The sequence below is a fragment of the Solanum tuberosum genome, unplaced genomic scaffold, assembly GCF_000226075.1.
Source record: "Solanum tuberosum cultivar DM 1-3 516 R44 unplaced genomic scaffold, SolTub_3.0 scf00180, whole genome shotgun sequence".
Taxonomy (NCBI): Eukaryota; Viridiplantae; Streptophyta; class Magnoliopsida; order Solanales; family Solanaceae; genus Solanum; species Solanum tuberosum.
The window spans coordinates 614,655-628,877 of record NW_006239107.1 but is presented as its reverse complement, the minus strand read 5'-3'; the positions used below and the strand labels follow the sequence as shown (position 1 = coordinate 628,877).

At 37.7% G+C, this 14,223-nt stretch overlaps 2 protein-coding genes across 2 annotated transcripts in view; both read left to right on the top strand.

Annotated features, from left to right (window-relative positions):
- LOC102582324 (two-component response regulator-like APRR1) overlaps positions 1-2,194 on the top strand; it is a 7,036-nt gene extending 4,842 nt beyond the window's left edge. Inside the window, exon 6 of the mRNA XM_006354708.2 lies at positions 640-2,194. Within this exon, the coding sequence (XP_006354770.1) occupies positions 640-1,583 (944 nt within the window). The 3' untranslated portion in view covers positions 1,584-2,194. The remainder of the gene's footprint in view (positions 1-639) is intronic.
- Positions 2,195-2,576: 382 nt separating this feature from the next.
- Positions 2,577-3,778, top strand: LOC107061960 (uncharacterized). Its single transcript, XM_015312027.1, has one exon. The coding sequence runs from the start codon at positions 2,751-2,753 to the stop codon at positions 3,753-3,755; it is 1,005 nt and encodes a 334-aa protein (XP_015167513.1). The 5' UTR covers positions 2,577-2,750; the 3' UTR covers positions 3,756-3,778.
- The last annotated feature ends 10,445 nt before the right edge of the window (positions 3,779-14,223 follow it).

Here is a 14,223-nt window from a genome sequence, read left to right as displayed (position 1 = left end):
CCCCCCCCCCCCCCAAAAAAAAAAAAAAAAAAAAAAAAACAGTAATAAGTAATGAATATTGGGCCTGTTGGAAATGGTGGTGAGTGAGATTTTCTTTCCCTTCGTCCTTGACTGTTATCTAAGTTTCTAGGAACTTGAGTATTTTTCCTGTTGCTTTTGCGTTTGAAGTTATACTATTTAGAAGTTACAAGGCATGCCTAAGAAAGCTAAGAGTGAATAAGAAAGCAGAAGTAAGCTTTATGTAGCATGTAGATTTGGCATATATACAGGAAAAATAGATAAGTACGCGCTATAATACTGTGCCAAAAGTCTGAGGTAGATACTAAGAGAATGATGTACTCCATGTGAAGCATATTAGAGCAGTTATTAAGTTCTTGTTTACTGATGTAGAAATGCCTGTACATAGTGACGTGTTGTAAGTAACTTGATGGTAGTAGCTGTTCCGTGTGTTCTGGTTTTATTTGGATTATAATCACGTGAAACGAAATTCTTGTGTCAGTCAATTTAACAGGTTCTAAAATTGAGTACTAGGTGATATGTCTTGCTTTACATGCTTAGAGAAACTGAATACTTTTTGAGAGATGCAACTTTTCTATATCTTCAAATGAGTTTCATCTGGCATATGCATATGTTTAACAGGAGAAATTTCACTATTTCCTAAGAAGAGTGAATTGAAGATAGGTGAGTCTTCTGCCTTCTTTACATATGTCAAGTCAAGCTTGCCGAAAAGCAATGGCCAAAGCCCAACCTCTATCCATGGAAGTGTGCCTCAGCAATTGGGGATTGAAGAAAAGACTTCATTGGGAGGACATGAACACATTGATACTAACATACAAGTCACTGGAGATGTAGAAAGTCACTTGCAAGGTGATGGCTATCCAAAAAGCAACAATATTCCAAAGTCTTTATCTATTGAGAGGTCATGTACTCCCCCTTTATCACAGGAATTTCCACATCACAGGATCTCAAAAATGGAGGAATTCTCTCAGGTGCATATGCATCTCAAAAATGAGGCTCAGCATGGTGTTTCCAGTTTTCATGCACAAACTCCTTATCCCTATTATATTTCAGGAGTAATGAATCAAGTCATGATGCCGTCAACTCAAATTTATCACGAGAGCCTGCAACATCTCCATAATCATGCTAATTCAGCTATGTTGCCTCAATACAACTATATGCCGCGATATCCTCATATGCATGGAATATCATCATATCCTTTCTACCCGATCGGCATGTGCTTTCAACCAGGTCAATTGCCAGAAGCACATCCGTGGCATTCATTTGGCAGTTCATCTTCTGCTGAAATCAAGGTGAGCAAAGTTGATCTAAGAGAGACAGCTTTGATGAAGTTTAGACAGAAGAGAAAGGAAAGATGTTTTGACAAGAAGATTAGGTATATTAACCGGAAGCAACTGGCAGAGCAGAGACCACGTTTGAGGGGACAGTTTGTAAGGAAGGCCAATGGTGTGAATGTAGATGTCAATGGGCAACCTTCTTCAGCAGGCAATGACGATGTTGAAGAAGAGGAAGAGGAGGAAGTACAAATAGAATATTTGGATTCTTCACACGAGGATGATCTGTGAACATGTCAGTTGATAGCATCTTTGTGATAGTTTTCTCTTGTATTATCAGAATTCCCTGGGACGGAGATGTACTATAGCTCATGGATGAATGCAGAATGACGCCTTGTTCTACATGCACACAAATGGCACAAGCTTGCTTTCCGCTGCCAATCAAAGGCATCTGTGGCCTACATGCACTATCGGGTGTGCAATGAGATTGAATGTTATTCCTGCTCCCTATCAACCTTCAGTCCTGTGATTTAGAGCTTAAGTGGAAACTCTTGAGAGCACCCTGGACATGAGATCTTATGTGTGGTAGGTGCTATGGTTTTGCCATGTTATGTCCCTGGAAGTAAAAGTTGTTAGATCCATGTTGGAACGAGGGAAGCAAAGCACAATGCACTTTCACAGTGCAAAAAGTAACGAGACCACTGACATTCTCTGAGGGAAGTTTCATGAAGTTTACCATATGAAATTAATGAGATGGCATGTAATAGACTGATCATATGGTAATCTTTTAGATATTTCTGAGACTTTGTTGTAATGATTAAGTTCTGTTTCATCCGATAATGCAACATGTTATTCAGCAGTTGGCGTGACCAAACAAATGGTTAGTAACTATTTTTAAAAAATCCTAATAACAACATAGATAAAACTATTAGCAGGAGAAATAAGATTGCAGTTTACTTATTATATATGCTAGAATGAAGTCAGCGCATGAAGGCAAAGGTGTTCCCTTACGTTAAATGATTCTTTTATAAATAGTTGGTTTCATTGTACGTTTAAGTATATTCCAAGCCATCTAAAAGGGCCTATCTTTTCCATCAGCAAGCAAAACAATAAAAAAAGCCAAAAACATTGCTAAGGTTCTCATTGTAAATCATGTTATCTATTTTTTCAAGTCTTTGGTAATGTCCCTTCTTTACACCAACCTCCCCCCACCCCCACCACAGTCTGTCTTTTTAAATACAAAGTTAAGCCAACTAATACTTGATATGTTTTGGAGATCACAAGGACAAAACTAACAATGAGTCCAAACAAAACAAAACAGAAACAACTCTACTGCACCAGCATTTAGTTGTTGGCTTATCTGCAAAGAAATCTCTTCAATTACTGTGAAGAATGAGTTTGCTTCTGAAATAGAGGAGGAAACATCATTGCCAACTTCTTTGCCTCAAAAATACTCATATGAAAGACTATTCATCTGTTCCGATGCAGGGGACTGGCAAGATTATCAGAAGATCAATCTTTATCTTTCTGCAGAATTACCAGTTTTACACTACAATAGCAGCAGTCCTCGCGTTCCCTTTTGCTGCCTCAGTTCTTCTTCTACAAGCATTCGTCCCCTCAACGTGTTTCCTTCGAGCAATCCATGATCACCTGCATTCTCTATTTGATGCAGCAGGATTAGCATCCTCTTCAAAGCTCTTCACCCTTTTGAATTCCAAGCTTTCTCAAACCTTTGCAATCTCTTTTCTTGCATTTCCTTTCACCCTTACCTCTCTTCTTTTCGCAAAGGCATCCGTGATTGAAGCTCTTAGTGATCAGAAATCATCCAAGAAACCTGCATTTTCTTCTTTTTGCTCACTCTACAGTTCCCTTCTTCTCACTCAACTTTGCAACTCAATAGTCATCATCTCAGCAAATGCAACTTGTTTTACTCTCCTATTTTTCGCCTTCGATATTTTTAATTACGGATTTAATCTTTCATCTCCAAGATCCATTCTCTTTATTTCAGCAACAGGAGCAATAATTTGTTCAATCATTTTAGCCAGCACTTTGATCATCTGCAACTTGGCACTGGTATTATCAGGACTGGAGAACATAGGAGGGTATATGGCAATTCTCAAGGCTAGTATTTTAATCAAAGGGAAAAATGCAACAGCATTATTCTTAGCCCTGATTTTCAACTTGGCCTTGGCTGCAGTTGAAGTTCTATACCAATACAGAATTGTCAAAGCTTATCATCATAAAAGAACAGGCTTTTCTGCTATTGTTTTGGAAGGAATGTTCATTGCTTATTTGTATGCCATTCTTCTGGTTCTTGATACCATTTCTAGCTGTCTTTTCTTCGAATGCTGTAAAACGAGTTGCCAGATGGATGAAGAAGGATGTTTTCCTTTTCAAATTGAGATTGAAGACAGAGATCACCATGCAGTAGTGTTGATAAAGAACTTAGAGGAGCTTTCGTGAATTTACTGAGTAATTCAACTGATTCTGTATCATGTATTATTAAGTTCTCATGTGAATTCGTCCAAATATAGGTTCCTACAGGAGTAAATATAGCTTCATGAAGATCAACAAAGTGGCAAATTTCCTTCCAAATATTGGAAATTCAAACAGTAGATTATCAAGATTACAAGGTGTTCTTGAGTAACACGTGGACGTCCAAGTATGAAAAATAACAAGACTTCAAGATCAATGAATGAAGATATCATATTATTTTCCAAAATTTGATTCTAAGGAAGGTGGGAAACTAATCCTACCGCCTACATTTTGTTACATTGCTATTGCTAAAAATACCTATTTCTATCCTCTTCTATGCTTTCTGTACAACTTTCCGTGTTGGATTCCCCTGACAAGGAACCCGTTTCTATGTTACAATGAAAAGAATCAACTAGAGATCTAACTACAGGGGTTAGTTGAGCTTTGTACAAACTATTCATGTTACACTTCCAATTTACATTTTGCATGGCATAATCTCCATATCAAGGTGAACACGCCGACACTTGAGTAACTACATTTGCACCGACAACGACTCCATCGTGTAGGTTCAACAAATGCATACCCAAATTTACATTCTTTAGATGCATTTCTCTGTTTAATCATGCAGCACACGCTCCAGGACGGACGGCAGTCATGATCACCCGTCAATAACAAAATCCAGGCGATCGATTATTGGACCAACGGGTTCCTTGCATCATCCAAGAGCTCAGACGACAATGTGTTTTCTTGAGCTTCTCTCTGCAAAGCACTCCAAGAGCCCAGACAAGAATGTGTCCTTTTCAGTTTCCCTCTACAAAGCACTTCTGCTATTTCCAGGTTCACGAGCTTTAATGTTTGACGTTCTTTCTTGAGCCCAGAGAAAGCCAAAGCCGATAGATCAATATTGGAGGCTTATGGTTTGACTTAAGACCAATGTCCTTAGTTAACCAACAGACAGAGGCCACATGACTCCAAAAATTCCCTGAAGCATGAATCATCCCCATTTACTTCTCACCCTTCTTTTTTAAGCTGCTTCTTTTCTGCATTCTCCATTTCGGCTTCCTTCTGAACTTTCTTCTTGTCTTGTTCAGCTTGCTTCAAGTTCTCCTCATGGGCTTTCCGGAATAACCTCACAAAATTTAAGAGGGTTGCAGTGACTGCAGAGTATGAAACAGATACCACACAACAAACAATTAGGAGTCAAACCTTCAAAAGCACTAGCACAGAAATGAGAATAACGATGCATAAATGAAGCATATATGGAATAAGATGCACCGGATTGAATAAAATTCAATGCCGACATAAATTCAGAATTTCTCTAGTAAACTCTTTGCATGTAACTTAAATACCAGGTGGTGCAAACTAGTCAAATGCTGATTTGATTAATGTTAGCTCATTTTAACTAGAAAGGATAGTTTGAGTTCCATACACATCCATGTCTGGCATAGTCTTAATTGAATCCAACATTATCTTCCTCTGAAACAGGCTGAGTATATTATGAAAAGGTTTCTATTTCCAAGACAATTAGCAGTCGCGTGACTGTAATAAACCTATTACTATGTTTTCATATTTGGTAGTATAACTCTGAAGGGCATCAAAGGCAACAATGTAAAGTTCACGACTCTAGGGGACCACTTTCATCAGCTCAATTTTGTTACCAGAAGGCCAATGAGGGGATGAAATATTTTGTACAAATGCTACCTTGTTCAAATGGACATTTGGCGGGATCCTCATTAAAATATAGTGCAAGTGCATCTGCATTTCTGCCCTGTGCATCAAGTACAACCATAAAACATATCATTGACACTATAGAAATTGATGCTGTAACATAATACAACAAAGAGGTAACTAAATGCAAAGGAAATTACCGCCACAGAATACAAATCCCGGAGAGATCCCACCTCTGCTTCAGATGCACCAATGAATTCCTTTAAGGTCTGGTTTACCGGACGTAGAAAATCAAACTTATAAGGACCAAAAGATGGCACAGATTATACTAATTTCAAGTTAAGAAATGATTGCAACTTAATAGCCGCATGGAATGAATCCTATCAACTCTTATGTTAAATGAATTACCGAATTCAGGAAAGAAAGTAGAAAATGATAAAAGGTAAAGATATACAACTACATGAGAAAGCCAAATAGTGCTAGTCCATCAAAATTCAGTTGCAAGCTAAAAGACTATTCTATCAATCAATCAAGTAGGAGGAGAAAATGACAATCACAATTCTTTGTTATCTCCTATCCAAATGCAAACAGCAGTGCTTTACTCCTCCAGAAAACTGTTACCCTCTTTTTTGGGAAGAGGGGAGATACGTCAGTGAATACAGATAAGAAAAATTACTCACTAACAACAACAACTTTCATCCTGCTGTCAAACCATTAGGGACTGATCGAGACATAAAGCTTTGTTTAATTTTATCAACTATCATAGGTAAATAATTGTAAAAACGATACACTTAAAGGGAGACCAAGGTGTTTGTGAAGAAAATGGACCATGGGCCTAACTCAACCAAAAGCTAGTTCATGAGGTCAGAATTGCTCAAGACCATATAATGAGACAAACAACTCATCCCTCATCCAATGTGTGGCACTTACCAACTTTCACTTTGACCAATGAAAACTCTCACATATCACATAAGAGGTCGACTTGATTTGCTTAAAGTTAGATTGCCTGTATTCAAAATTGACCGCTTAGCATATATATATATATATATTTGAGCTCTATTTGGACTTGATTTGTTTAAAGTTTGATAAAATTCAAGTGCCAACTGTTTATTAAAGCTTGATCTGCTTTAAGGTTAAAAAATGGACCTTCTAGAGAGAGAGAGGGGAGGCATGAAAGATAAATACCTTAAATGTGGCTGTTCTTGGTAAAGGAAAATTTGCAACAGAAAAAGGACTTTTTGATCCAATTTTCAATTCTACAAGAAGAGGGAGAAAACTAGGAAGTCCTAAAATGCAGTATTTCAACACTCCTAACGTGTAGGGCACTATAAAATGTGAACAGATAAAACTGAGACATCGTTTATGAAAGATTTACAAGCACCGTCTTACCTTGCAAAAGATTTCAGACACCGGGCCATCATTCGCAGATGACTCTAGTTCCTTCTTAACTTTTTCCAGCCCCTTGATGATTGCTTGCATTTCTTCTGCCAAAGACTTCAATTGAATCTGCAAGGATAAACTAATTTCTAATTAATCTGGATAAATTTAAGAAGTATCAGCACAAAGAGATAGGTAGATAGATAACCTTTGATGCAGCTTCCATGCTTACAAGACTTTCATGGAAGTCTAAAAGATCTGGTGTCTTGGAAGCAAGAACCTGAGAATAGAGAGATAATGTTAACATGACAACCTCACATAGTATAATCCAGTTAATAATGCCTTTTTATCTCCTATGTTTTTCATCTTGGAAATGGAAGCATTGAGAAAAATGATGGATAAAGCAATAACAGGTGGTAACTTAGGTGGCGTCATCTCTCAAGATCAACTTTAGAAAGTGTGGGATCATCCTAGTGGGTGAAGTTGAGAACATCGGCAGTTTATTACAAGTGTTTAATTGCTGGGTTTGGAGCTCTTCCCAGCAGCTACATCGGTTTGCCCTAGATGTTCCAACAAGGATCAAACGACACGGAATCCAGTGATAAAAAAACAAGTAGAAAAGAGGCTCTCGGGATGGAAAACAAGGTATTTGTCAAAATGAGGAAATGAAGTACTAATGAAGAGCATACTATCAAGCATTTTCACATACTTTATGTCTTTGTTACAAGCACCAACCAGCATTACAGGTAAATTGGAATGACTTTAAGGAACTTTTAGGTTCTCAGAAAATGACGCTAGGAAGTTTAACTTGATTCGTTGGGAGACTATAATGACGCAAAGAGTTCATCCAGCCTTGGGGTGAAAAATGTCCGGGTTGTTAACAAGGCCTTGTTAGGGAAATGACTGAAGTCGAAATAGAGAGAAGACTCTACAGATGGGGATGACAGAGGGAAAATATGGGTTTGTGAAAGGAGAATGGAGGACAAGATAAAACATACACTCCTTTGGCTGCGAGGAACATTTTGAAGGATTGGGGGAAAATTCAGTAATAGTCACTTACATGGCAGGGGAAGAGGGTTCAGGGTTAATTTTTGGGGGCACAAGTGGTGTGGAGATAATGCATTGAGATTCACAATGCCTAACAATTATAGCATTTCCAGCAAAAAAGAGACGACAGTCCAACAGGTTCAGAAGTTACACGAACGGGAGTCTCACTGGACTAACGGACCGAAGGTTTAGAAGGAACCTTCCAAAATATGGTTGACTTGTTCTATAAACAAAGCTATAGCATGACAACTAGGATTCTGGGAGGTGGAAGGAGTGTAGTGGCCTTTTTATAGTGAAGTTTCATCCATAATAAACTCATGGACAGAAAAGAATCCGCAATTGTTAGCCAAAATACAGGGATTCTCAAAGGAATCCGAGGTTTTAGCAGCTGGACAGGAGCTTAGCGGAGAAGCTCAAGTTATTCAGCTATGGTGGATGAAAAGATAGAAGATGAAGAATAAAATTCCATCGGAAAGTGTACTTGTATATTCAATTGATGATTTGATACAATGCCTTATATAGAAATGAGAAAGAATCTTATCTTGCTAACTGCTTCTAACTAATCCAACAGTATAACTAACTACTCATAAGGTAAAACTAGCTAACTTGACCAGCTGATTCATTTATTGTGTAACAGCAATTTCACTTTATCAATTGGATTTCCTTTTCGTGCATCCATGAGATTCCAGTTTGTATAGAAGATTGAGGTATCTTGGTAGAGAATCATATTTTATTGTAGATTCTCTGCTTTTTGGTATGCCACGTGCATGCGAGAGTTTTCTCCCCCATCATAAAATTATTCTACCGTCTCAAAAAATAATTAATTAAACAGAGGGGAATCATGTGAACAGAAGAACCTTTCTGGAAACAGCAAAGATGAAACGGACAGTACCTGGCAAAGATAATGCATGAGTGTCATCTTGTTGTTAGTAGCACGTGTATCAGCGAGCTTCAAAAGACTGTCCAACTTAAATCCAATGGCAGAACCTGGAGTAAAGAATTACATGGAATTTAATCTAGAAATTTTGTTGACCCAAACTTCAACATGAAATCAGGTCTTATGTTCCATCGAACTAATTCAGCCACATAAATAAAGCATAATGTTCTTAGTGCAAGAAACAGTAGTAATTATAATCATACTCGTCTTTATACTCATAAAACACTGATTATATTTCCAAAATAAGAATCTACACTAAGCTTTCCAGATCCCAAAATGGCAAAATTGACTAACTTTGGAGCAAAACTATGAGTTAGCATCCTGAATATTAATTCATCTTTCCAAAAATTTGCAAAGGATATCAAATTAATGAGTAATGTGGCTTAACTTTCTTAGCTTGCACTCTGATCGTGAAACTAAATGGACTCCAATGGAGAAGAATGGATATAGAGGATTCATATTGACACCTCAACTAATTTTTGATTACCAAACAACATACTTAGGGTCAATGCTTATGCTACTTATTTAGGTAGAAAATGATATAAAAAATGGAAACCAAACTCCCCCTGAATTAATCAAAAAATTATTTCCCATTATAGCAACAAGCAATTATTGTTTTGAATTTTCCCCAAAACCAAAGAGCATTAAGTCCCAGTTGCAACATTCAAAAAAAAATCCATTATTGTATTTAGAATAAAAGTTTCCCCATTACTTTATATTTGATAGTGTTGAAGGTTTTGAAAACCTACATGATGGGTATCAATGGTTGTAAAAAGAAAAGGGTTAAGTAATGCTCACGGAGACATTTTAAAAACAGGAATTCTTACCTCTGGCAGTTCCCTGATTTAACGTATTCCCAAGAAACAAAATTTTCTTCAATATCTCCTTCAATTTTAAAGAACTTCGGACCTGCTACATGCACATTGAGTTTTGTTAAAAATAAGATAAAAAGAAAGAACAAAGAAGAGATGCAGAACCTAGCAAATTACCTCTTCGCATGCAGAGTTCACAGTGGTTAAGCTTTTCTTGAAGTCTGTCACCTGAAACGAAACTAAATTTAGATGACACAGAAATTACTTTAGTACAGAAGATCTCTAGATACACACAAACCTGAGCCTTGAACTGAATCTTGAAAAGAAACACTCTTAATTTCGACTCTACTCGTGGCACCTTCATCAACTCCAAAAAGAACTGACAGTCAAAGGTAAAATCAGGAACACCGGAGAAGCATGGGATCTAAGCTAGAAGGTACTGTAAAATGAAAGCAAGTATCAGCTATTCCTCGAATCTTGAAATTGTAAGACCTCCAATGGCAGGGAAAAGAAACAATTCTTACAAGAATTTCCCAAACGTGATAATGGAACAAGGGAGTACATCATAAATTGGACTTTGACCACTCTAATCATTCAATCATAAGAAGGTGTTAACATTGGTGAAGTCGTCATAATCATGAATATCTGTCACCTGCCATGGCCTCTCAACTCAGTTATCTCTAAAACATTGAAATTCAAATTAATTAATCTTTTTTCACCAGGAGAAGGCCACTACCGTTGTTAATGATCTTTTTAGAACTCAATAAGTTCATCATTTAGTCAGAACTACATATACTGCCTGAGCAATTAAAATTTGGTCAATGAGATCTCGTCAGTTTAGATTTCACAAACTTTATTATTTAATATTGTTAATTTTCATTGCTTTCTGTGCTGGTTAAAATATTCTCACTAGCCAAGGGAAAAGACCAACTTCCAATTATACTAAGGTGGCACGATGGTCAATGGATGTCAGTATACCAGAGGTGCAGGTTCTAAACTATGTCAAAGCAACTCCATTCTTCTTTCTTCTGTTCCCTCAAATTTGTGTATGCCTCCTTTCTATTCTACCTGTTGCCAAAGTTGTTCAAATATTTTCTAGATCAAAGAACCCGTTTTCTGTCTTTTTCTGTTCTTTTTTTCCTTAGTTCTTTCTATTATTATTATTATCGAAATACCAATTCATGCAACATGCTCATTAGCTCTCTGCTTTCCACCTCCTCTTATATTCTCTGCACTCCCTATCAACATTGACACACTCTTCTTTCCTCCCTCTCACTATGACACTCATAGACAATCTACTACTGTCACATATCCGAAAGCTTTTACAGAAGTTGGTAAAAACTTTTAAATGCGGCAGTAGGCTAGAGACCAGCAGCAGACGTTGAGAGGAAATAGCTAGGACCAAATAATGGTCATTAGGATGCACGGATGCATACTAGACTTTGACAGGATAGGGCCCTTAATTTTTCTATCAGAATATTGGAATTCATAAGGAGCTCTTGTTTCATCCATGTTATAAGCTTTGTATGACATCTGTTTCAAACTGAATTTGGTAAATGATTCTTTCATCAGACAAGTTGACACTCACAATGGAGATTTCAGCATCAAAATGGAGAAAACTCCTTTGTTTACTTCCAACCAAGTTTATTATGTTTTAGTTCATTAATGAAAAGTAATCTCGGAAAAATTGAAACTTCGGTCACCAGACCAAATAGGTAAAATATGTAACCCAAATAGGTAAAATGTGTAACCATATTCAATCCCCTTAGTGGACACAGGAAAATTCTTACTTAAGCCTTGTTCGCCAACCTTTCTCCCAAAATCATGAATAAATAGAGGCTTAGTTTACGAAAGGTTTCTTTATACCAAATTCAGTTCCAAAATATATGGTTGGATGTTTCCTGAAACAATCCCAACTTCATAGAGAACCCATGACAACATATCATAGTAAAGAGAGATGAAAACTTTAAAACGATAGGCATTTATAAAATATGACATAAAACAAAGATCATCATCTTGCAGTGATTAGATAGGAACTATAAAACTGATGGTCTAACCTGTTCACACTTTCCCAGAAGCTCCTTGTCACCAGTGTAACCCTGAGTAGTTGTATTAGTAAACAATCATTTAAAAATAAGAATATATAATACTTTTCAGAGATATCAACTGAGAGAGGGAGGAGACTGAAAGGAGTAGAGGAGCAGAAAAGAACGAGAAATCAAAGTCAGGACGGATAAGATCTTCAGATCAGTAAACTTTACCTTAAGAAGATCCATCTCTTCTTTCGTAGGACAAAATTTTATCAGATTCTCCACCTGATCTGCATCTAAAATTGACTCATCCATTGCCAGTGCAGCTGCCTATGGCCATAACAGAACCATTGTCATTGATTTTACAAGAGAGGACTAGAGGACAAGCATGAATATTAATCAATTAGCTTGGCCTCAATCTAATACCAGTTGGGTATGCTATATGCATGCTTGATATGCATTTTTCTTTATTTAGGCCTGTTTCTTATTCGATAAAAGTTTGTCTTTTCTTGAAAATTAGGGGTTCTCTAAACCTCAACCTTCTACACCGAAATCATCAAGGGACAAAGCAAGAATATTCAAGAGAAAGGGAATTAGAGCCCAGTGTGTACAACCACGGAGGAAAGGAAGTTTCTAATTCTATTTTCTGTTCTCCTTTAACCCTGATTTCAGGTTGTACACATTTCTAGTACACCTTGACAAAGAAGGACACAATGTAGCCGCAATTTGCCACATTGTATATCAAAGGACCAAAATAGTTGAAAGAAAAAGTAGAAATATGAAGGAGAACTAATAGAAGAAAGGAAAGTCCTATGAGGTCTCATCTTGCGTGGGGTCCTAGATCATTTGAACCACAATGAGAAGTTTAATTAACAACAAAGTAGATTCCACATTAACATATCAACCTCATTCCGAGGCTGAGGATTCCGACAGCCTGAGAAATTCTTCTTTTCTCTTTCCAATGAACAAATATAAGTTGGATTAAGAGCTAATACCCATCTATATCAATTATTCCCCCTACTTTACAGGTATTGTTGTATTCTTTTCAAGCTTAAAGGAAAGGAGGAAAAATAAATGAATGGTCTCTTATACTAGACTTGATAAGGATGGGTAGTATGACTGGGCACCCCAAACACATTTAAAATATATCAGTTTTTCTTTCTGTATAACCCAAACATAGTCTGAATTATGTGAACCATGCTTACATGACCAGGTAGCTTTCCTTTTGTCACTAGTATTCTTTTTCCTCTAGAATTCTATGATGTGATCTGGAAGAAATGTTTAAACTAGTTGGATATTGGAAGAAAGCAAATAATTGAGTTAGGTCACTGACAAGGGATCGGTCTTTCCCCTTATACTATTAGCCATGAACAGTTTAAAACCCACAGTGCAGTCTGTGACTTGTAAGTGAGCTGAAAGACGTGAAATTCAGAAAATTTGAAGATGTAGACTCTCACTATCCTAAACAAAGATATAGAATCGCACTATCTTATTCAGTTAGATTGCATGACTTAACCCCCACCCCCCTCTGTGTGTGTGGGCATGCGCAACAAAACAGGGAGTTATTTTTCTGTGAAAACAAAGGAGACAAGCCTTCAAAAAAGAAAAATAAAGAAAATAGAAAATATTTAAGAGAAGCACTAAACTAACCATCATGTCTGGAAGTGGCATTTTCACCTTTGTGAGCATAATCTCTGTATTGTTTGCCCTTCTTAGGTCAACCTACCGAAGAAACACAAAGAAAAGAAATTAGGAAAAGACGAATTCATGTGAGACAGAAATAAAACAAAGAAAAAGAGTTCCTCAAAATAACTAATGTCAAATTTTCATAGAAAGAAACTACAGTTAATCATCTAAGAAGGATCTGGCAAAGAAAAAAAGAAATAATCATGACAGAACCAGGAGAGACCGCAAGAATAAAGCAACAAAATAAATAGCAGTCCTTTTTTGTTAGATTCTTTGCAGATGGTTCCTAGAAGAAAGGCATTGAATAGTATTAATTACCAGTTGAACCTTGTCTGGCTTAGAATCAGCAGACTTCTTCTTTGCTCCAGATTTACCCGCACTACTTGCCTTGGGGGTGGCTGAGAAAAGAATCTCAATTTCTGACACATCAAACTCTGGTGCACTTGATTTGGAGCAAAAGTTATCAGTATTTCAATTGAGTTGAATATAAGCACTGTCAAACTAAAAAAGCATGGAACATACACTTGAGGCCCTCCATGTCTCTGCAGTTCCTCCCATAGGCTTCCCTGTAGTGCCCTGGTTACCTTGCTCCAGTGCAATGGCTTTAAATTAGATCTTGACCGTGAAAGCGCTGGAGCTCTCCCAGCAGGAAGTCCTCTGCCGGCTGCCCCAGGTCCTTTAGCGCCAAATGGTGGTGGCGGGGGAGGTCCACCACCTGGTGCTCTTGGAGCTCCAGGAGGGGGAGGTGGACCAGGTGCACTACCTCCAGGAGGTGGTGGGGGAGGTGGACCCGGTGCTCTACCTCCTGGAGGTGGTGGAGGAGGTGGACCAAGTGTGCCACCTCCAGGAGGGGGTGGAGGAGGTGGTGCTCCGCCGGGAGGAGGAGGAGGAGGTGGTCC